The sequence below is a fragment of the Strix aluco genome, chromosome 10 (genome assembly GCF_031877795.1).
Source record: "Strix aluco isolate bStrAlu1 chromosome 10, bStrAlu1.hap1, whole genome shotgun sequence".
NCBI lineage: Eukaryota > Metazoa > Chordata > Aves > Strigiformes > Strigidae > Strix > Strix aluco.
In genome coordinates this window covers 12,778,431-12,800,938 of record NC_133940.1, presented here as the reverse complement: position 1 = coordinate 12,800,938, position 22,508 = coordinate 12,778,431, and the positions used below count along the sequence as shown (strand labels likewise).

The following is a 22,508-nucleotide window of genomic DNA, read 5'->3' as shown; positions in this document are numbered from 1 at the left end:
CTTTTAAGCAAAATTTCAGCAAGGTAGCTCAACTGTCTTCAGCTTACAACAGCTGGACCATTATACCAGAGGATTCTTGTGTTCACAGCAGCAGGAATCTTGTGAGACAGAGATGAGAGGACTTCACAGACTTCCACAAACATCAAATTGAAACCTGAGTCTTAGGTCTGATGTGGCTTCAGACTAAAATCAGTAGCTTATCCCAGATCTCAGACCTGCATTTTCAGCCTTATCTAATGTTCAGCTACATATCTTTATCCTTTAACAGACAATCAGATCATGTGGAATCCCTGTATGGAGTTAGTTGTTTGTAACCACAGCTGTTGCAGAGTGAGCTCTCAGCATGGCTGCTGACAATGTATTTCTTTTCTGGAATATGACTGCAGGAGTGAAGGCATTAGTATGAAGAGATAATGATAGTAAAAACTGTTTTTAATTTCAGGTACAAAAGGTCTGCCGGGAAGATCTGGTTTGAAAGGACGTGATGGTTTACCTGGGTCACCTGGCATAGTTGGGGATCCAGGACCTTCAGGTGTCCCAGGACCACAAGGATTTGAAGGTAATTTTACAATTTGGGGAGCTCAGATCATAAAGAAGCAATCACTAGAATTCTGTTCGCCTACGAGTTCTGCAGAGACCCTCCCCAACACCCACTTACCTGAGGAAGACCAGGGGATGTACATGATCTTGTGTCTTATATCTGCAATGTAGTGAATTTAATCTTCAGTGATGAAGATTATGTCACATGTCATTGTTTTCTATCACTGCTGGTGTTTCCCTAGGTACAATTCTGAACATCTTTTGGTTTTAATGTTTTGTGGATGTGCGAGTCACCTTGAAGATCTAAAAGAGCAAAATGGTATTCACAGTGAACACAGCTGTGAGGGCTGGATAGTAGAGGAAAGGCACAGTGAGAGAAGGTTTGGATTCTCCACAGATTTGTTGCACATCTCTTGACTTTTCTGCATCAAAGGAATATCATCATGAAGAGCACTATAGCAAAAAATGAATTTATTAGTTTTTGGTTGCTGCTTTGAGATCCTCAGAATTACTGTACTGTGAGATACATGCTTAATACATTGGCACCAGAGTTGTTGGGCTAAGAAAGAAAATTAAATGAGGTAGAAAATGGGTGGGTGCTCCTGTGAAATGACTGCGTTTGGAACTGCTGAGTCTAGTTATTCATATAACATCTATCAAAACTTAGGCTCCTTATTGTACAAGACTGACATAAACACAATAGCAGCAGTGCCAAAATCAGGTACAGAGCCAGCTGATGTCCACACTGCGTGTTAGTAATAATGACTCCTTTTCTGTCTTCTAGGTGTTGCTGGAAAGCCGGGCTCGCTGGGTTTGCCGGGAATGCCTGGTCGGAGCATGGGCGTTGGATACACTTTAGTGAAGCACAGTCAGTCAGACCAAATCCCACCCTGTCCCATAGGAATGAATAAGCTCTGGGACGGCTACAGCTTATTGTACGTGGAGGGGCAGGAGAAGTCACACAACCAGGATCTTGGTGAGTTGACAGAATTCTCTCAGGCATAAACAATGTCGGCCAAAATCCCGTTTCAAATGAGCAGTCTCCATCGGTACCGCAGGTGGCTGTAGTGGAGGTGGTGGAAGTCTGCATGGCCAGAATCTGTACGGGGAGCAGTGTCACCTGAGTCATCCTCCACCGCTCATGTCTGCTGTGTATGAGTTGGAGCATTTGGCAGATGCTTGATGTAGCCACTTCTCCCATTTTTCCAGGTTTTGCTGGCTCATGTTTGCCTCGCTTCAGCACCATGCCTTTTATTTACTGCAACATCAACGAAGTGTGCTACTATGCCAGCCGAAATGACAAGTCCTACTGGCTGTCCACCACTGCTCCTATCCCCATGATGCCGGTGGACAGTGTTCAGATCCCACAGTACATCAGCCGGTGCTCGGTATGTGAGGCACCTTCCCAGGCTGTGGCTGTGCACAGCCAGGACATCACCATCCCACAGTGTCCCCTTGGCTGGCGCAGCCTATGGATAGGATACTCCTTCCTTATGGTAAGGATACTATTGCTAATGCAAAGGCAGCTTTAAACATTTCTAGATCTCCTTGATTAGGTGACTGAGACTGTATTCTGAGTTGCTTACAGGAGTAGAGCCCTGTATCTCCTTGCCCTAGGGCTTTTCTTTATCAGCTGGCCTGCTGTGGCCTTTCTGAGTTTGTTCCTGTTTAGGTGGCCGCCTCACCTGTACCACTCAAGTTCGGTAGTAACCTTGACGCAGTAGTTCTGTATTGCCACAGATATTCTTTGTTCTTCAAACCTTTAAATGTGAAAATGCTAATTAAGCTACAGCATTGTCTTAATCCCCTCAGTGGAAAAAGTAGAACATTTTCTATTGCTCTAGATTGTTAGAAAAATATGAAGTCAGCGTTATTGTTTCCAAATTTTCTCAACTTGCAAGGGAAAAGCTGGATTTCCATTATACCAGGCCTGTATATTCAGCCTAAGTACATTCTTTTGCTGCTTCACCTCTAGCCCTGCCTCAAAAGACTGATGGACATAGCCAAGGTATAATTTTGGTTGCCTGTTTTACTCCTTTTAATGATGGAGCTGGAGGACTCCCCTGTTTACCTCCCATTCTGTTCCTTTGAACTCATTCAAATTGACGTCTTTATTTCAGCATACTGCGGCTGGTGCAGAAGGTGGAGGTCAGTCCCTTGTCTCACCTGGTTCTTGCCTGGAGGATTTCCGTGCCACTCCATTCATTGAATGCAACGGTGCTAGGGGCACGTGCCATTACTTTGCAAACAAATACAGCTTCTGGCTGACGACAGTTGAACAGTCGCAGCAGTTTGTCAGTGCTCCTCCCTCGGAAACTCTGAAAGCAGGACAGCTTCGAACAAGGGTCAGCCGTTGCCAAGTGTGCATGAAGAACTTGTAGTAACAAAAATGCAGTAACATTAACAGTCTTTGTTACCTAAGACTAGACATCACTGATGTGAAGAAGGATAAATTCATAAACCTGTTTGTGTGTGGTTGATGGGTGAATCAAGATGGCCAGAATTCTACAAAAAGTGTCAAGTCCAGGAGTTTGACTGCACACAGAGGAGGGAAAGACCACTGCTCTGAAACCTCTTTTTTATGGAACATGGTGCTATGCTATCACTTCAATGGGTTTTTCTCCCCTCATTTATGGCTACCTCAGGAAGTCTCTGCGAGTTCCTTATTCAGACCGAAGAGTAACTGATGTCTCGCATTACACCACTCCTCTGTCCAAGGCACATGCCAGTCATCAACAAGAAAGACTCTTCAAAAGTTACGCTTGATTAGTGTCTTTGCAAACAGTATTTGGTCTAGTGTAAGGGAATGAAGACTCGTTCTCCTGTGAAATACAGAGCTAGCTAAAATTTATCAGTGTATTGTAGGTGACTTAGAAACACTAAGCATTACTGGTTGATAACTGACTTCTTTAGGAAGACTCAAAAGATTAATTTGGTTTGCGTTGCTTATTAAACAGATGGGACATTCTTTCCTCCAGTGACAGGGAATCAATTCTAATCCAGACTCTCATCCAGGGTTGACTTTAAAGAGCTACCCCAGTGAAAAATGCGATTTTTGATGTGAAGGTGAATCCAAACCACCTCTAGCATTTTTCATAGCTTTCTGCTGAAATATATTCCATGTCTGCTTCGAGGTCTGTGCTTATCTTCTTGCAGTCAAATGATGTGCAGCCACCAGAAACATTTCATTACTATGAACATGAATTTCCTATCTGAGGTAGCCTTGGCCCACTTGTTTTGTAGTTATTCAAGCTGTGTGTATTTGAAAAGTAGAGGCTTCACTAGATAGCATGCAAGCTTATGCAAACACAGAAGTAAGCTGTTATGGGATGGGCATTTTTAATTTCTACGGACACAGATGTGTTATATGCTGCTTCCGCTGGGCTTCATTTCTGTTAGTTTAAAAAACTGTATTTCTGGTATATGCACTGTTAACTAGTCACTCTTTCCTTCAGGGCATAATTAAAGAGAAGTGCCACTAATTGTATTATCCTTGTATATTTTGAGGGAAAGCCATGAAAAAGGTATGCTAAGATATATATATAATGAATTCACTGAGCCAGGCTAAAGTTATTATTATCAACTTCTCTAGAGTGACACATATGAAATCATATATTGACATTCAAGGCATTTGAAAGAAGTGCCTTGCAAATATGCTATCACTTTGGCTTAAAAATCTTTAAGACAAAATTGTTCAAAGAATTATTATTAATGGAAGACTGAGACATTATTTTAAAGTATTTCTTTACAAGGTTCTAGGGTTGTAGCTCTATCCAGCAAAGTACTTAAGAACATGCTTACTTTTAAGCAGATAACATTTTTACCTTTAATGATTATTTACATGCATATTATCTTCCTAGATTAGGGTCAGAAAGCTCTGCATGTTCTAGAGTTGAACCACACTGGAGATGAGCAGGGAATTTGTGAAGAACAATTTAGTCTTTCGTTTAACTTATTCCTAATTGTGAAAGATCAGCAACTGCTTTGGATGTATTTTGTAACGATCTTTAAGGCGTTTTAACACTCCTGACTGGCAATCTTTTTATGCAGAATATCCAATCCACTCCTTAGCTGTCCTAGCACAGACAGATCATATTGTATTTACATCTTGGGTTATGCAAACTCAACTTTAAAACTCTGTGTGCACACAGTGAAGCTCATGACTTTTTGAAAATTTGTGCAAATAACTGGCAAACTACAACAAACATTTCAGCCATTGGGCTCTCCTGGTGCTATAAGGGGTGTCAGTCAGGTGTTGCATCTGCAGGGACTTGGTTTTATTTTTGAACATGAACACATGCAAATACAATTAATTTTTTCCCCAGGATCAGAGCCCGAGGCATGCCTTAAGCACCGCTATCTCTAGGGAGCTGCCTCTGCTGCAGTAACCTGGCTCCACTGCTATCGGTGTCCGAACTCCAGCAGGATCAACAAGCCCAGCCTTTGGCCACACAAACCATTCTGTCAGGTGCATCACCAGCCCCCTTTTCATAAATCTGTTTACCCCCCCCCAAGAATACTTCAAGGTCTGCAGGGCCAAGACCTCCTCTCTGAAGAGTGTTTACGAAACAGCTAAGAACTATGTAGGGAATAAGTATACTCCACTGATTGATTTTTTTAAAATTATTTTTATTTTTTAAGTTATGTGCTTCCTTTTTTTTTAGCAGTTACTGCTCAAAACTGAGCATTTCAGAGCAAGGGCTTCACTTTTGTCTGTGGAGAGGGCTACAATTGCTGTTACATGAACAGTAATTAATACATGAACTTAATTAAGAAGTAATGGTTTATTTTTAAAAAAAAAACCATGCAGCTAATCCATGGAGAGGGGAAGAAAATGCTATTTTTTCTAAGTGTATAGTTTCCAAACTGTGGTTAATAAACGCTGAAGGCAAACAAGATGAAATATGATCTGGTTAACTATTTTCTTGTAAATCCCACTGGCCCTGGTCAAGAAGTGCACGTGAGAGGAGACAGCATTCAGTGTTTCTCTTTGTTGTCATTTATTGGTGAAGATGAAACTGTGATTCATGTCCATTACACTATCATGACAAAATGACCACAATGGGGACTGTCTGATAGTAAAAAGGAACTTTATGATGGATTAAGAGATCTTTGCCTTTAATTATTCTGAGCAGGTTTTCTTATGGCTGCTAGAGAAATACTCTGCCTCAGAAACAAAACCACCCAGGCTGTTCTGATAAACCTGTAGAATTAAGGCACTTTTACCAAGACAGATTTCAAAAGGCAACAAGTCAAAAACCAACAATTAAGTAATTTGCATATGCCTATATATTAAGTTTTAAGATAACCTGGTTTTATATTTAATTCACACAAACAGATTAACAAAATATAGCAGCATACAACCTATGAAAAGCTTAAGAAATTTATTAGATGCACAGATAAAGTGCTGTAACAGAGAAACTTGTGTAAATCTTTTTTAAAATAAATAAGGTACAGTTAAACCACCCTTGACTCATTTTAGCTCCAAAAGAAAAGTCAGCCTAAGTTTTAATGATTTGAGTTTTAAGGTCAAGGTGAATATATCATAACTATAGCAGTGGTTGTGATCTACATCAACTATTTGAGTCTCCTGTTCCTCTTGAGGTTTCCCAGAAACAGGAAGGCTATTGCAAAACGTATACATTAGACATAGTTCCTTTTACAGAAACATTTTTGTAATAAAGTGTGGTTGCTCAAATACATGTTAAAATATTTAACAAGGAAACAATTTGCTTCTGATCCAGTCGATCTTTTAAACAAGACAATGTACTTTTTCTATGATGCAGCCCACAGGAGGGAACAGAAGTGAAGTAAACATCCTCCTTAACTGAAGACTGTTTTGCTTTAAGAACTAAACTATTGCATTATATGAGAGCAAGAAATATCTGTTTCGTGTTATCCCTTTCTCCAAACATACAGCCCATCGATATACTTATTTTTGCCTTAATCTCAAAGGTCCATTTGTCTTCAGGAAAGACACACATTAGAAAGAGGTTCCCTTTAAGGGTCATCTTAAGATCTTTTACTGCCTTTCCATCTGGGGAAGCTCTTTGACAGAAGGAACTGTCCCTGTCGGAGTTTTGGATGCTACTAGGTTTTTGTGCTCTGTCATCTGTAACTTCAGGCACTTTGGGGCTAACATGGCTGTTTGATTTAAGTCAATGCAATAATATTAGCAATATGTTCAATACTCAGAAGGGTCACCACAGTTTTCTTCATACACTCAGGATTTCAAATTCTTCTTCCAATTCAAACAGCTTGTCAGTAGATTCAATGAGTTCTGGAAAAAAAAAATAGAATCTGTAGACATGCCTTTAAGAAAAAACAACAAAAAACCCCTTTTCTGGAACGTGTCCTTCAAGGTATTTTGTAAGATTAAAATATATATATATATATATCTGTGCTAGCAATTGTATGTGGCCTGTTTGGATAACTGTCTGATATTCTGTAGGAATAAGGTATTTAGCCACATGGTGCTTGCTTGACACTTAGGAAAGCACAGCTATTCTGGCTGTGATCATTGTTCTGTTGGCCTACGAGGACCACTCTGCTGCACAAGAGCACTGTCAGTCGGTACCACACCTGCTCCCGTGGTTGTCACTTCAGGCTTTGTTGGCGGTACAAAAGGAGGCCAGTGCGGTGGGTGCTTCTGGACCAGCTCGAACATCCGTAGGCTCTGTTGCTTTAGGATCTCCTGAGGACAGAATACTGTCATTTTAAAAGATGCCTCAAGAGAACCTTCAAACACAAAAAATGTCTGCTTCATTAAAAACGTTTTTAATTATGTATGTCTGTCAAAACCCAAAGGCTTTATGCAGACATACAGTGAACACCTGTTACTTCAAGTCCCTGCCATGATGAATCCCTGCCTCACAGATCTCTAATATTTTCCTAGTTGAAAACACACCTGGCAGACAGATCTCTTGAACGGTCCCACAAGTTATCAGTGTGTTTTAACTAGCTTTGATATTCAGACACATATAATTTTGTTTACATATAGCAAGCAGACACCAAGAACATACAATATTTTCTGCCTTTTAAAAGAAAATCACTTGCATGGATCTATCTGTGTTCAAGTTTTCTGTTGATCAATGGGAACAAAATGTAGATCTATCAGCTCCAAGAAAACCCAACAGATTTTGAAGGATAGGTTTTGATCAGGAGAAACAAGTTATTATTGAAGGCAAATTCCACTCCTCTTCAATCAGGTAAGCTACATCATATCCTGTATTTCAGTTATTTACAAACTGCTTTCCTTAGCCTTTTTTCAAAATAAATGTCCAGAGGTTGGTGTTAACTTCACATTCATACTTCTGTTGCTTAGTATACCAAGTGCATGCAGAAATGTCCTAAAGTCCTTTTCTTGTGGCAGCAAGCACCATCTGGGTGTCCCACAGGAGCTGGGGGGGTTCAGCACTTAGAGAATCAGATCTTTTGTGGTACCAGGGACTAACAGTCGTAATTAGAACATGTAACAGTATATTATGTCAAACAATAAAAAAGGATCAGGAAGCAAATCAATAAATAAATAGCTACAACATGGCAGTTAAAACTTACTTCTAGCATTTATTTCTCAGTAAATGAGTAAGTTTTAGCCAGTAACAAGAGTAGTGCTAAAAAAAGAAAAACTTAAGGGTATATATTTACACTCGTTTGCCAAGTGGCAGGGTTCATGGCTGTCAAAATGCTGAACAAGCTTCACTTAGCAAGTCAGTAGTATTGGCTTACCCTGATGCATTAATGCATTCTTCTCTATGCCTCATTTAATTTGCGCTCAGAAAAAGATGTAATGGGAATTTCCTTTTTTTTTTTAAAAAAAAAGTATACATTATTTCATCCAAAGCAAATAAAGATAGTAGTATTACCTTTTGTACAAGACTACACCAGTTATCAAAATCACATTCTTCTTTGCAAAAGAAGCCCTAAGGGAAAAAAGTAGGAATATTAAATAATAACAGTATGTCAATGAGTGAAGGATGCTGTGGTATCTTTATGCATTGTTTAGAGCTTTAGAAACATGTCTCAAGTGACAACCACCCATAACCCAACCAAAGAGTACTGGCATGGGATGAGATTTAACTTCTTCAGCTACCACAGTACTCTTGTAGAAGTCATCCAGTATATGTCACAAGTAATTCCATTTAAGGATTTGTAAATTATGATATAAAATAAGTAACTTGTCCAGAGTGACCATGCATATATGGTAGTGATGGAATAAACTAAGGAAACCTGATTCAGTTCCTTGCTTTGACCTTCAAAACACTTCTTGCAAAAGGTAAATGCTGCTCAGTAAAGAATATGAATTAGCTCCCTAGGATACAGTCACTTCCCTGCTTGACCTAAGATTAATGTATCCAATGCAGTTTATATATAAACTACCACGTCTTCACTTTTAGATCGTAGACGACTTGATTCTGCTGAAGGAAATGCATTATCAATATACAGAGGTATTACTCTGAAATAAAGCACACACATCTGTTACTTCCTAACACCTACTAAAGCTACTGAAGGGTCCAAATTCATGATCTTCATTCTGTGTGGGGCTTGCTGGCAGTGGAAGCTCTGGTCATCAACTGTACCATTTTCTTCTGAGTCTACAAAACTTTGAGTGGTGTGAGGGTCCAAATAGATCAGCTCATTGCCTGTATGGGTAAAATCCAGATGTTGATAATAAGCAAGACTAATAAGCACTTATTCCATCTAGACTTGTAAAACAGAAATTAGATTATCATCACAGTCCATATCTAGACTTTCTAGCTAGGGAGTCTTTAAGAGAATTGGAAAATTAGACACAATAGTTTCTCACAGGGTATTTAGTATCATTTTCTATTATGACCTATTACTGTAGATTTTTTGGTTGGTTTGTTCTACCTTTGTCACATACTTTCCTTTTTCTATGTGAAAATCTCAACTGTTATAATCCCTAACATTCCACAGATCAAAAGGTACAGGATGACCACAAATGCAATCTCTAATCCCATTAGGCATTCATTCAGAAATTGGAACAAAGAAGTCTGAATAAAACAGTTCAGGTTTTATAGAAGGAAGAAAAAAAAAAAATCCATAAAGTTATGGCTCCAACTGGGGGGAAATCTGAAAGACATGGAAGAAGGGTGAAAAAGATACTGCTATCAGAAAAAGTTTGAAATACAAGAAAATAATTTAAGAAAACTGTGAAGCAAAATAAAAAAAAAAGACACCCTTCATTAGGAAGTATTAATGATTAGGAAAAATTCAGTATTTTAGTAGTAGTGACATTCGACACTTGTCAAATGCTATCAGCTATTCTTAGTGTGTTGTTCTTGCTTATATCATTACTTATTTTTATGTCAAGCTTTGCTGCTACTTTTCTGTTCCTGTAAGGGTGATATCACACTGTTCCTGAAGTATTTGAGGTATGTTTCTTTGTTTCTACTTTTTTCTCATGCTTGAACTGCTTACTATTTCCCCTTCCAAAAACAACCACAACCACCCTTTCTCTTTCAATCATATGCATATTTGGAGTAAGTTTCTTTTTTCCTTACCTAAAAATCCTATGAAATAATAGGCATTATTTGGTTTCCCTCCTAATGCTCCCAAAGACTGTGGCATCTTAAAGCATTCCTAGTTCAAAGGGAGAAAAATGAAATTGGTTTATTGATATAACAGATACCTGAACTTATTTCACAATAACAAACAACTAACTGAAAAAAACCCCTTACTTTAAACGCATCGATATATACTGGATTTATGTGATTTATCCCTAGCCGTAGAGGTATAATAAGCAAGAGGGGCTTCCAGCCTGTGCAGAATCCTGCTGTGTTCTTATTTCGGCCAAGAGCACTTCTGTGCACATGTGCACTGCTGTGGGCCGCACTGCTGCTCTGGGGAGGGGACCAGCACATTTTCTCTGGGGGGAAAAAGAAACAGAAATCAGTAAATGCACGAAGGAACGCAGAGCAGATCTGCGTCTCCATCATGAATTAAGCTACTTTGCCAGACCTCTTTAGAGAGCTCCTGTTTTAAGACAAAAGGAGCAGGGCATGGAAATTGTAACTATTTAGTAGAAGTAATTCTAGCAGACAGAGTATGTGCTGGCACATTAGTGAGACATGAGATAAAAGACTGGGGGATGAAAATTTAAGACTGAAGTTACATTCACTACTAGCATTATTAATACTGTCAAGCTTTGCCCATGAAATGTCAGGGAAATGAAACAGCAAAGATGATAGCATTAGAAACTCTTCACTTCCAACGATGTGAATGTAAAATAAGTAGGGACTAAAGTAGAAATAGGCTGTGGCTAAATACCACTTGTAAACCCACCTTTCTTAAAACTGAAAATTAAGCCTGGCCATGTGTTTCTCTAGGATCTGCCCCTGGCTTCTCTTTTGCCTGACAAAAGCACATTTCTTTGGCAAACTCTGTATTAAAAACTGTGTATTTCTACATACTGCAACTTCATTCCATTTCTAGGGTAGGAGTTTAGACAGCACAGGCCAAACTCCATCTTCTCCCAAACTGCGTGGTATTTAAGCTGGCCACCAAAAAGGCCTCCATCGTTCTGTGTTAGCTTTAGTTCTGGACACCCAAAACCTCAGTTTGCATTTCCTTTATTCCTTTTCTTACCCTGCAAACAAGCACGGATGGCCCAAAAGTATTTTGTTCATATTTAGATACATTCAGGAAAGTGGAGTCAAATCAAAAACTGTAACCAGAGAACTAATGTTTCACTTACTGATGTCTTCAATGACCACTGTGTTGTCCATAGATACATAAACTGCTAATGAATTCCATTCATCAAATAAAGCAAGCTTCCTAGAAAACATTAAGGTAATAATTAATAGAAACTAATTAGGACCACGAGAGTAGCTTTTCATTCAGGACAATTAGATGGTCCTTCAGTAAAAAAATTGTTTCTTTGGAAAAACATATTTGTTGGATTTTTTTTTAAGTCTCCATGTAATAGAAAGATCACTTTGAATATTTAATGTTTAATATATTTAGAAAAATAAATACTGAGTGGTACCAGGAAAAGTACACACACTGTACCATGTGAAAACTGTTTTGTCCTTTTGCCAAATGCAGTGATAGTAACAGCTCAACCACATAATTAGGTTTATTACATTTTATTGCATTTAACAGCCTCTCCATTGGGACCCTGCCCATTGTGCCTGGCATTGTCCAGGGAAGGAAAACATTCCTGTGCCACTTCTGCACATTACTTTTTGCATAATAAGTTCCACTACATTCAGTGGAACTATTTCTGTGCGTGTGTGGACAGCAGACTTGGGGCATTAAAACCTTGATCAGCTAAAGGTTTTCAGCACCCAAAAATTAGGAGGGAGGCATTACAGCACACGGGTTTCTGTCCACTTGTGTGAAATCCAAAACGCTGGGGCACAGAGCTACACTATTAAGCTGCACAGGCTGAGTCAGCTGTCTAAAATAAGCCAGAAACACCTGTATATGAGCACTAAGCCATGAAGAATTTGTAAGTGAAAAGAGCTGGAGGCCAGGGCATGCTTTAGCTCCTCTCTCTCTCTCTCCAGAATGTATGTCTGTCCCAGGGCTGCAAAGAACTGCTGCTGAGCACTCAGCTGCAGTCTAGCCTCCACTTGAGATCTGGCATCTCCACCTATCCCTCAAAAACAGAACAGTCAACTCTTTGAAGTGTGACTTTGAGACTAGGAGGAGCTGCCCCTGCTCTGTGAAGCAGCCTTCAGGCAGAACTGGAGCTCAGTGAGGAAATGCAGTTGGGTTCCCTCCTGGGCCTGGCTGCCTTCACTCTGGTGTTTCATACCAGCACTCTAATCTGCAAGGTGGCACACAAATCTGCACTGTGCTGTTTTGTGGAAGGGAACACGTCTCTGGTGCTTACTGGTCAGGGCATGGAGACGCCACAGCAGGAGAGACCTTCTTGCTGGTCTTCCCCAGGCTCTTGGTATATTAAAATTCACAACTCACCCATTCCCAACTCAGTACCTGCCTGCCAGGCTGCAGCATCATGGCACGCACTGTGCTTACAAACACATGGTGTGTATGTTCCTGATTCTGAGGGAGACCAGCCTTTAAAACTGAGCTTAGCTGCCCCAGGGGAGTACATTCTGAATGAGCTAGTGTGATCTGACTTACTTTAGTACTTGAGCAACTGTATTTGGTCCAAACCATTCTCCAATTGATTTCCCCTCTCCGACACCCATCTGTGCTGTTTTTATGAGGGAAAACACAGACACAAAAACCACCACAACAAAACACAGAGAGTCTGGTTACAATGTATGTTAAATAGCATGACCTACTAATATTTTGTCATACATTCTAGAGCAACTGCAAACTGTATTTAGCAACAACAACTATTTTCTCAATCTATGCTCTTTTCAAATCTTAATGACTGCTAGTTCCTTTACAAGAAGTTTCTAAACTGTAATGAGAATTACAAATGTTAGTGTCCTTTATTAAAGATTACAGCAATAAGCTTCAGGACTGTCTATTTTAATACTATCCACACTGGTACCCAAGGCTTACATACTTCATCAAGAGCTAGATTCTAGTATACAGATTTATTTAGGTCTCAATGAGTAACATTTCTGAATTATTATACTTTGTACCTATTTGCATGCATTTTTATTTATATATAAACATACACATTGTCTTCATAATCACCTTTATAAAATTTTGAATTAACATATTTCAAATTAGAAAGTTGCAACACAATAGGAATTTCAGTGGGGGGAAAAAAAAAGTTGATGTGTGTTCTTACCCATTTGGTGGATGGAATAACAGCAATCCTTTCTATCTAGAAAGCACCGTAAGATTCTGTGATATTCTTCTGGTTGTTTTTTGTGTTTTTCCCATTGCCAATCTTACAGGAAGAAAGTTATACAGATCAAAAAATAATATTTCCATCATATCGTACAAAGTCATACAATGAGATGTTGAAAGACTTAATGTACAATTCATCTCTAATATTTACATTTTGTTTCGAGTTCCTAGAAGCCACACCTTGTCATTTATTATGAAGCTGTCCTTTATCATCACAGGCTAGATTGTGAAAACTGGGAAAATAAAAATGTCAACTGCAACTATATTCTGAGCGATCACTGCTGAGAATTGATAGCTATTGCTGTCTGTGAGCTTCCAAGATTGTTTAAAACTATATGCTCTGTTTAGATTTTGTTAGATTTCTAAGCATAATGTAAGCATTTCTAAGATAATAATATAAGATCCATAAAGCAAAGTCCAAACATAACATTGGCCCTCTCCCACAGCAAAATCCAGAACACAGCTTTACCACGTATTCTCTTGCTTCTAACTTACCTCCCATTACTGACAGAGAAGTACATACACAGGGCTGATGATACTACAAAGTAGTTGCGTACTACAAGTTCATATTCTACTTTTTCTCAGCTAATTTGTTTGTTTGCCTGCTCCTTCAGTTAAGTCTTTGCACCTCCATTCTGTGGATTCAGTTATTCAAGTGGATAAATCTTTCTGTGGATTCAGTTATTGAAGTAGCTGAACCCATAAAGCACACTGCTGTAGAAACCACAGCACAACAGCGTAAGGATTACAGACCTCACCGCAGTAATTTAATTGATACAGCAGCTACACACAGACCAGACCTATGATACTCACCCGTGATCCCGGGATGTAGGTGTTGATGCAGGCTTAAGAGCTTGCACTAATGGGTTCTGCTGTGGGGTTTGCACCTCAGGCTGGTGACGGGTGAGTGGTCTGTGAAGTACTTTGTATGATGTCTATCACTATGTCACTATTCACACCGTCACTGTGTGCGAGCATTTGGTGGCTATGTAAGCAATGAAGAGAAGGGTAAGAACTCAGACCCAGGGTGGCAGGTTTTCCCTTGACCTCAACTTGCGTATTACTCAGAAAGATTTATAAAATAACTACAGTGGGATTCCCTGCTTGTCCTCCCTCTGTTTCTATTTCTCTACTTACGGCTGGCATGATTTCACCCCATCAGACAACAATAATTCACTAGTAACTTCTATCAGGGCATCAGAGAAAGTTTCATTCATAAATTTAGGTTTTCTGTTTTTATGGAAGACTACAATAAAAAATAAACAGTCTCCAAACACCACCAAAGTTCACTCAGCAACAGTACTCGCCTCTTCCTAAGTGTCTGCAGATCAGTGCTTGCGCCAGCATCATCTGCCCACACCGCAGCATACATCCCCAGCCAGCATCAGAGGAAGGGCCGGTGCCTCCTGTTAGAAACGTTCATTACAATCAATATGGGCTTTAAAATGAGCGCAGAGCCACAGAGAAAATTTCAGACTTAAAATTCTCTTAACAACCGCCCTATGGATCAAAGGCACTGAGCAAGATCTTTTCTTTCCATACTGCTGGTCTAACTTTACTGCTTGCTCTACAAACATGAAGACCTGATTATATGCAGGTACAAGTAAACACAATTTTTAATAGCTTTAATATTTTGTTTGCATAAGCAGTTAAAATGATGCTCAAAATGTTCTAATACTGTAAAAATCAATTGTTTATGATAACATGTCCACGATAACATCACTAATCCTGCTATCTAATTTATAAAAAGGCAGCGGGTCTGCTGCATACTCACCAATAGGTGAAAACTTTCTTCTATATGTAAACCAGAGACGAGCACTTATATCCAACAATAACTTAGATTTGTCTGGAATATTTTTAAGAGGAAAGAAATTATTAAAATAGAAAAATTCTAATTTTCCCTGTACAGTCAATATATAGAGTGCACAGAAGACTCCTGTTAGCTTTTACATGTAAGACCCTTAATACTTAAAATATTTTTAGCTGTTTAAAAACAGAGAGCTTTTGTAGACTGCTAATTAAAGTGAACTTATTAAGGATGAAGTAATTATTACCCAGTGAAGTTTTTACAAGGTGTTTGGAATGACTATGCCCAGCTTGAATGAAACAATGATGGAGAACTATGTCCTCAGGAAAGAACTGGTAAAGCAAGTTAAGAAAGGTGAAGAATTTCTACAAGAATTTCAACATGGAATTATGCATTACCTCCAAACCCCATACAAAGTCATTTTAAGAAAAGATTAATAATTTTAAATTTCATTAAATCCCTCTGGGTTTTTTTAACACATGCAATTACAGAATTCTCTCAAAGGCTCTGAAGAATTCTTAAGAATCTTATTTGCTGCATTTTCTCTGAGCTGTGGCTCAGACTGACTGGCCTTTTCAAGGGACCCTTCAGCCGACCAAGGCTGTGTGCGGTACCCTTGCCTGTCCTTGAACACCACGCCTGCATCGACGGCCACTGCCTGCGACATGGAACACAGGAGGATGCCTTGGCTTCTCCCCAAGGAGTAAAACTCACTTCTGAAATCTTATTTTTCTATGGTGTGTAAATACAGCATTCTGCTATGACATTTAGGTCTTATATTTATTTTCATCAAAATACAGTACATGCCCTAGATTAATGTTTTTAAATTATTATTATTATTATTTTGAAATATCGTTTTAGTTGCAAATAACAGGCTGCAAACAGCATCCCTCAAGGGAAAATAACATTAGTAATACAGAACATTCCCCAGAAGTTATTTATCTATTTCTGAGGCATTTGATGTTGAGAAGTGACCAGCCTCATACCTGACTAGTCTTTGCTACAAGATCTCTTTGCATGATTTACAGTAGAAAGTACATTGATAAACTGGTTTCATTATAGGATGAATGCCACTGCTTACAGTTGGTTCCTTGATGACAGAGAAAAATAAACTTCTCTCATGAGACATGTAGAGAACTTAAGGAAATCAGGAGGTGCTGCACGTGAATCTGTGAACACTCTACAGATTTGACAGATAGTTTTCATTATGAAGATACCTGTGTTTAGGTGGTGTTGCCTTCCCAGAATCCACACTGGCTCATCGGTTTCTGGAAATTCTTCTAAGTAGTCAGACAAAATAGTGATCTGGTTTTCGTACCTAGATAAAACTGAACAGGAATACACAAAATTCAAACTCCATTTTATCCCTTTGTTCTTTTATGAGTTCTTAGACTGAACTAGTTGTAGCTAGTGTTTGCAGTCTTTGGGTCTTCCGAACAGTGCTGCCAGCTGCATTTAGTCTTTCCTTTTAACAAGCTGTTCTGTCACTGAAATATCCCATGTCTTGGCTGGTTTTTATTTTGATCCTCAGCAAGTGCTGAGAGAATAACATGGCTGACACCTTGATTATAAGCAGTCTGACTGAAGCCAGTAGCAGAAGTTCAGGATGACTGCAGTGAGAGTAAGATTTGATTCACGGAAATGAGGAAAGGAAAAAACAATTTAGGCATCACTGTGTATGTGCCCATGCTTGATTTTAAATGTACAATATTGCCACTTAGTGATTATGGCCTTGTGCTTAATGGGAAGCATGTGAAAAGTGTTAGCAACACTGGGTTTTACCTTCCTAACTGAGATTTGAAACACTTCAGAAAAAAAAAAAAGTGTATTATTATTATTCAACACTAAATCTATTTAGTGTAAATAACAAATTATAATTAATACTACTAAAAGAAGACAGTTCAATCATTTTTTAGCTCATTGAAGCAGGGTTTTGTGGTAGAGTGAAACAGGCCTTCAAGCATAAAAATGAATGTAAAATCCTTTCTTTTAGATAACAAGGAATATACTGCTAAAAAACTAAAGTTGAAAGCGAAAGTAAACAATTATATTTTACTCTTCAAGTAAGTGCACATATATACAGTATAAAGAATGAATAATCAGCAGGTAAACATTAAAAAAAAGCCAAAACGTTTCATGTAAAAGTATTAATCGGCAGTGAAATTGAGCTGCATCACCCTCTGATTCGAGAACCCCGGGCCAGTGCTGCCAAGCACTGAGCTAGACCTTCCCTGCATCTTAGCGCAGGCAGCTGTTAAAAAAACATTATAAACTTCTTTAAGGCTGTCTGCAGAGCAAAAGAACCCCTCACACTGTGCTCTGTGTTCTCCGTCAGAAAACTCATCACTCATTGCTCTTACAGAGTAAACAGTCTCTTTGCGAGTCCAAAGACTTAAAACACTCTCGCCCCTCGACACCCAGCCCGGGAGAGCCGCGTCCCCCCGCCGCGGCCATGTCTCCCTCCCGCACCCGCTGCCGTACAGCACCTCAGACCACCCGGGAAGGAACTCCCGGCTCTCCCGTTCCCCTCCCGCAGAGCCCCGACCCTCCCACCGCCGAAGCCCGGCAGAGAGCTCCCCGCAGGGCGCCGGGGCTAGCGGCGGCGACACCGGCCTCAGGCCGCCCCGGCCGAGCCCCCGCCGCCGCCAGCAGCCCCCTGCCCCCGGGAGAGGCCGCGGGGCACCGGCCCTCCCCGCCAGGCACGACAGAGGGCAGCGACACCCCACCCCCCGCCTCTCCCCTCAGCCCGCGGGCGCCTCCCGCCGCGGCGCGGCCCCGCTGGTGGCCCCTGGGGCGGGCTAGCCGCCGACCTGGCCCCTCGCCACCGCCGCCCCGCTCCCCCTCCGCGGCCTCGCGCTGCTGCCGCCACCGCCGCCCCTCACCCGACTCCATCCTCCCGCTGTCACCATCCTCCTCCTCCTCCTCGCCCCGACACGGAGGCACAACACGGCCGCGGCGCGCGGCGCCCCGGGAGCTGTAGTCCCGCCGGCGGCGGCAGCGCCCCGCCTCCCGCCCCTGGGACTACAAACCCCGGCAACCCCCGCGGCGCGGTAGGTGCGATTGGCTGGGTTGGCCCCGGCGCCCCTCTGATTGGCCGGCGCTCGGGCCGAAGCACCGCCCCTGGGGTGTCGAGGCAGCCGCCGGCATGGGGGATGCGGTGTCGGACGTGGGGGTCTGTAACCTGGCCTACACCGGGTGCCTGGAGGAGCTCCGGGCTCAGCTGCTGCGCGACAGGGCCCTGGCCACCAAGGCCGACCAGGTCAGCCGGCTGCGGCCTTCCCCGCCCGCTGGGGCGAGAGCGAGCGGCCTATGGGGCCGTTCCCCGCGGGGCGGCTCCTGCCAGCCGGCCCCCCGCTCCCCACCTTCCCGCCGCCCGCTCACCGCCGCCCCCTCCCTCCCTCCCTCCCTCCCTCCCTCCCTCAGGACAACCGGACCGCGCTGCACTGGGCCTGCTCGGCGGGACACACGGATGTCGCCGACCTCCTCCTCGGCCTCGGCGTGCCTGTGGGCGACAAGGACGATGTGAGTGTCACAGCCCACCCGGGCCTCCCCACCCCCGTGAGGGGCCGGCCTGGGGCGCGGGGCTGCTGCCGGGAGCCTGAGGAGGTGCTGTGAAGCGGTTTGTGTGGGGAATTTGGTGGCGCAGTTTCTGTCCGGACCCTTTGCCGTCATGGTTTCAGCCGCAGGAATGCCCCTAGCAGCGCTCCGGTGGTGCTGAGGGCAGCGGCTGCCGCTGGTCGCTTCCCTCCTTTTCTCCCGCCTCCCGTCAGCGAGTGGATCGGTTGGTGTGGTAGTAAAAGCTTTTAAAAAGCGCGTACTACAAAGTCACGTTCAAGTATTTCAGTGTTTATGTGGAAGAGGGGATAATGAGACTCGATAAGCCTTGCTTATTGTCAAGGAATTTTAGGAGAACTCTTCTTACAAAGTTGCAGAACTGGGGGTGTTTGGCTTGTTGCTGAGGGTTTTCATGTTACCTTAATCTCGGTGTAAACCGCTTAAATAAATATGTTGTGCCAAATCATGAAGTGCCCTGAACACTTCTCATTACTGGGGAAGGCATTTCAGATTAGGTGATGGGTTCAGTGATTTCACAGTTGGAAGGGCGGTGGTCTGTTACTGTTCTAGAGGCAATGTTGAAATAATTGCTTCCATTATGTGAAGCATCCTAAAGATCATCCTTAAAGAAGGAAATGTTGTCCCATCCGTTTAATTAGAGGGTAGGTTATATAAAAGATTGCAGAAACTTTTGGACACTCTTTTCTGCCACTCTTACTTTTTCTTAAAAAAATGCTACTGTTAATTCTGCAGTGCCCTGCAAGATACCATGCATAACTGCATAAGAAGTGATTTGCCTTTTAACTGGCAGTTTTTTCAGGTACTGAATGCAGGCGTGTGAGAGGACGTGAGACTTGTCTCTCTGGTGATAATAATGCTTAGCTTTACAGTAGTAAGAATATGTGCAGTATGACTAATGAGTAGTCACGTCTGTATTGGGGTTATGCTTTGCCATATTTTTTGCCTGAAACTCCTGGTTTGAATAACATGGGTTTTTTTCTTGCCTCTCTAGGCTGGTTGGACTCCCTTACATATTGCTGCTTCAGCAGGCCGAGATGAAATTGTGAAAGCCCTCATTGCCAGGGGTGCTCATGTAAATGCTGTCAATCAGAACGGCTGTACGCCCCTGCATTATGCAGCCTCCAAAAATAAGCAGGAGGTATGTTTGCCTATGCTGCTGGAGGTGGTGTTGCTCTTGGAAGAAGTATTTAGTTACATGAACTTTTTCTCCTTCTCCCCCCACCTCCTTTCTCTTTCTCCATACTCAGATTGCAATCATGCTTTTAGAGAACGGAGCTGATCCAGATGCAACAGATCATTTTGAATCCACCCCATTACACAGAGCAGCAGCCAAAGGAAACCTAAAAATGGTACAGATCCTTCTGCAGCACAATGCATCTGTTAATATACGGGACTCTGAAGGGAATACTCCTCTGTAAGTAATTTTTTATTTTTATTCTGCTTAATATAGCATGATCTCTATGTAACACCATTACTTCAATTTCTTTTTTAAAATTTCTTATTGCCTCAAAATACTCGCTTGCTTCACACCCCGATGTAATTAAAAAGGATTTGAGAAAATCATACTTACTGTGTTGCCTAAGTGTGTTTGTACATACGTACTTTGTGTTACTACATCTACTTAAGAAGTGTAGAACGCGTTCTGTAATAATTTGGAATACGTTTGGTTGCCACTAGAGGGTAGAAAGTGAGCTAATGACATCAAAGTCGCAGGAAACTGGTCTTGCAGGCTGGCCTACTCTGTCCTGCCAAGCAAGAACTGATTTTGGAAGCTTTTCTTCACTTCTCTAAGGAAAATAAGTTGCAATTTAAGTACAGTCAGTCCAGTGTTTTGATATTACCTTAGAGATCTGTTTGAATCTGTAATGGTAAAACCTTAGCTGCTTTGAAGTTGGTGGCAAATCTCTGCCTTGTCTACAGTGTAATCAAGATTTTGCCATCAATAAGATCAAGCAGTATATTTTAGCTATACATAAAACCCAGTATTGTCTTGGAACACGTTTATTCTCAAGATACTGTGCCAAAGGAAAAAAGTGTTTGCTGCATTTGCAGTAACTCTTTACTTCAGATTATTTTTAAGCATTATACAGTTTAGTTTATCACTTTCGATTCAAATAGAGATTACCATTTACCAATTTCACTGTGGTTTATGTGCTTCTTAGCTTTATTGACTGCAGACCCAAATCGTAATCTAAAGAAGTATCTTAATGTTGCGAGGACAATAGCAGGAGGAATGTTCTTGAGTTGCTTAATGCCAGCAGAGTGACTGGACAGCAGGCTTTGGAATCTGAGTAGATAGTTGGTTGCGTGTGGTTTTGTTGCTCTAGGATGTATCTCCCCTCCCAATATTCACGCTGTGATTTTGACAAGGCATAATTATTGTTCTTTATAAGCTTGGACTGTTTAATAGTGGCTGTGGGTTTCTTGTTCTTATTACAGTCATTTAGCCTGCGATGAAGAGAGAGTGGAGGAGGCAAAGCTCCTGGTGTCTCACGGTGCAAGTATTCACATTGAGAATAAAGAAGAACTGACCCCACTGAAAGTGGCAAAGGGTGGCCTGGGAGCCATACTTAAAAGAATGGTGGAAGGGTAGTGGGGACTTCTGGCTTGACTCTTTCCTGTTGCACTTGTATTTAAGACTGCAAACTTTGTATTTTGATAGTTCAACTAGGATGTTGTGTATGAGCATCAGCATGGTAATATCTCCTTCAAGTACAGTGCCAAAACAACTGTTTGTACTTCCTGTTAATTAAACAGGTCACTGATTTTAAAGTATTTTTCAATATCTTGCAGTCTTCTTTCAGTTCACAGTATGATCTGTATAAATGTGGTCATTCCTTCTATTTCAGAACCTAATTTAGGATTATGTCTTTCAAGCAACAGGACCAAAAATGCTTTAACCATTTAGAGTCAATTTTATTTGGGAAACTTATTCTAGAGTCTTTGTTTTTTCCCTTAGCCTTTGTGATTTGTGTGTGATCTTTTGTTTGCTTTTTTTGTGGGTACTGATTCTCTTCCTTCAGATTATTCTGAACTACACCTCTCCCTTTGTAGATTGCAGTTTGCTCAGTTACTTAGATAATTCTATCCAATTTTACTCTTTTTATTCAAGTGAGCTCTGAGTATTTAAAGCTTTTCTGTTGTTACCTATTGTTAGCCTGTTTCTTTGAATCTTTCTTTGATGAAGTGCACTGGACTGCTTGCAGAATGCAGACACAGTTTCAGGGTTACCTCAGCAAATAGACTATTATACAATGGATGGCTCTGGACACTTCTCTGGGATGTACTTCCAATCTAGTTTTATTTCCTCTTGCTCCTTCTGTAGATTTCTTTTTCTGTTCTGTTTGACTCCCATTACGTAGCACTGACGCTCACAGTTTACCATCTTATTTTATAACAGAAGCCTGGTTTAATCTCTATTTACTCATAGCAAATCCTGGTGTTAAGTTATTAGAAGGCAGAGCTAATGAGACTGAGTCTCAAAAGTGACCTTCTGTTCTGATGTTGTAAAGATCACTTTTGCCACTAGTAGGATAAATTTCCCCCTTCTGAACAAACAATGCTGATGAAATTCTGTGAAATAAAGGACTTTCCTAAACAGCAGTCTTTGGTGTTATAAAACTTTATTAAACTTACATGTAACAAAACCAATATTTTCTAAATAGCTTGTATGCTTGGGATCTGAACAAGTCAGACGAAACCCTGCCATCCGTTACACAGTATGGAAATGGAACACGTTTGTTCTTCAGCTGCAGGGAAAGGTTGAAATGGAAGATGGCGGTTT

General features: G+C 41.2%; 3 protein-coding genes across 3 annotated transcripts in view; 2 read left to right on the top strand and 1 right to left on the bottom strand.

Moving 5' to 3' along the window:
- The window catches only part of COL4A6 (collagen type IV alpha 6 chain), a 136,165-nt gene extending 132,143 nt beyond the window's left edge, over positions 1 to 4,022 (top strand). The window contains exons 42-45 of the mRNA XM_074835294.1: positions 443 to 559; positions 1,325 to 1,516; positions 1,750 to 2,036; positions 2,661 to 4,022. Coding sequence (XP_074691395.1) covers positions 443 to 559; positions 1,325 to 1,516; positions 1,750 to 2,036; positions 2,661 to 2,921 — 857 coding nt within the window. The 3' untranslated portion in view covers positions 2,922 to 4,022. The remainder of the gene's footprint in view (positions 1 to 442; positions 560 to 1,324; positions 1,517 to 1,749; positions 2,037 to 2,660) is intronic.
- A 1,126-nt stretch (positions 4,023 to 5,148) lies between these two features.
- On the bottom strand, positions 5,149 to 18,115 carry ATG4A (autophagy related 4A cysteine peptidase). Its single transcript, XM_074835296.1, has 13 exons — positions 18,031 to 18,115; positions 16,366 to 16,476; positions 15,116 to 15,187; positions 14,649 to 14,747; positions 13,280 to 13,381; positions 12,655 to 12,727; positions 11,258 to 11,337; positions 10,242 to 10,429; positions 10,065 to 10,143; positions 9,037 to 9,182; positions 8,406 to 8,462; positions 7,123 to 7,234; positions 5,149 to 6,820 (listed from the first exon to the last, which is right to left on the bottom strand). Exons 1-13 carry the CDS (start codon positions 18,038 to 18,040, stop codon positions 6,756 to 6,758), a joined length of 1,194 nt encoding a protein of 397 aa, XP_074691397.1. The 5' UTR covers positions 18,041 to 18,115; the 3' UTR covers positions 5,149 to 6,755.
- A 77-nt stretch (positions 18,116 to 18,192) lies between these two features.
- PSMD10 (proteasome 26S subunit, non-ATPase 10) lies at positions 18,193 to 22,327 on the top strand. The gene is made up of 5 exons (XM_074835293.1): positions 18,193 to 18,407; positions 18,572 to 18,670; positions 19,716 to 19,862; positions 19,972 to 20,138; positions 21,164 to 22,327. The coding sequence occupies exons 1-5, from the start codon at positions 18,294 to 18,296 to the stop codon at positions 21,315 to 21,317; spliced, it is 681 nt and encodes a 226-aa protein (XP_074691394.1). The 5' UTR covers positions 18,193 to 18,293; the 3' UTR covers positions 21,318 to 22,327.
- The last annotated feature ends 181 nt before the right edge of the window (positions 22,328 to 22,508 follow it).

Excerpts from the sequence above, each read along its gene's own strand:
- ATG4A (XM_074835296.1), bottom strand. Across the intron at positions 14,748-15,115 it reads AAGAAAGTTTTCACCTATTG|GAGGCACCGGCCCTTCCTCT; the intron begins GTGAGTATGCAG and ends CGTTTCTAACAG. Across the intron at positions 10,430-11,257 it reads AGTGGTCATTGAAGACATCA|AGAAAATGTGCTGGTCCCCT; the intron begins GTAAGTGAAACA and ends TTTTCCCCCCAG.
- PSMD10 (XM_074835293.1), top strand. The coding sequence starts at position 18,294 with ATGGGGGATGCGGTGTCGGACGTGGGGGTCTGTAACCTGGCCTACACC. Across the intron at positions 18,408-18,571 it reads TGGCCACCAAGGCCGACCAG|GACAACCGGACCGCGCTGCA; the intron begins GTCAGCCGGCTG and ends TCCCTCCCTCAG. Across the intron at positions 19,863-19,971 it reads CCTCCAAAAATAAGCAGGAG|ATTGCAATCATGCTTTTAGA; the intron begins GTATGTTTGCCT and ends CTCCATACTCAG.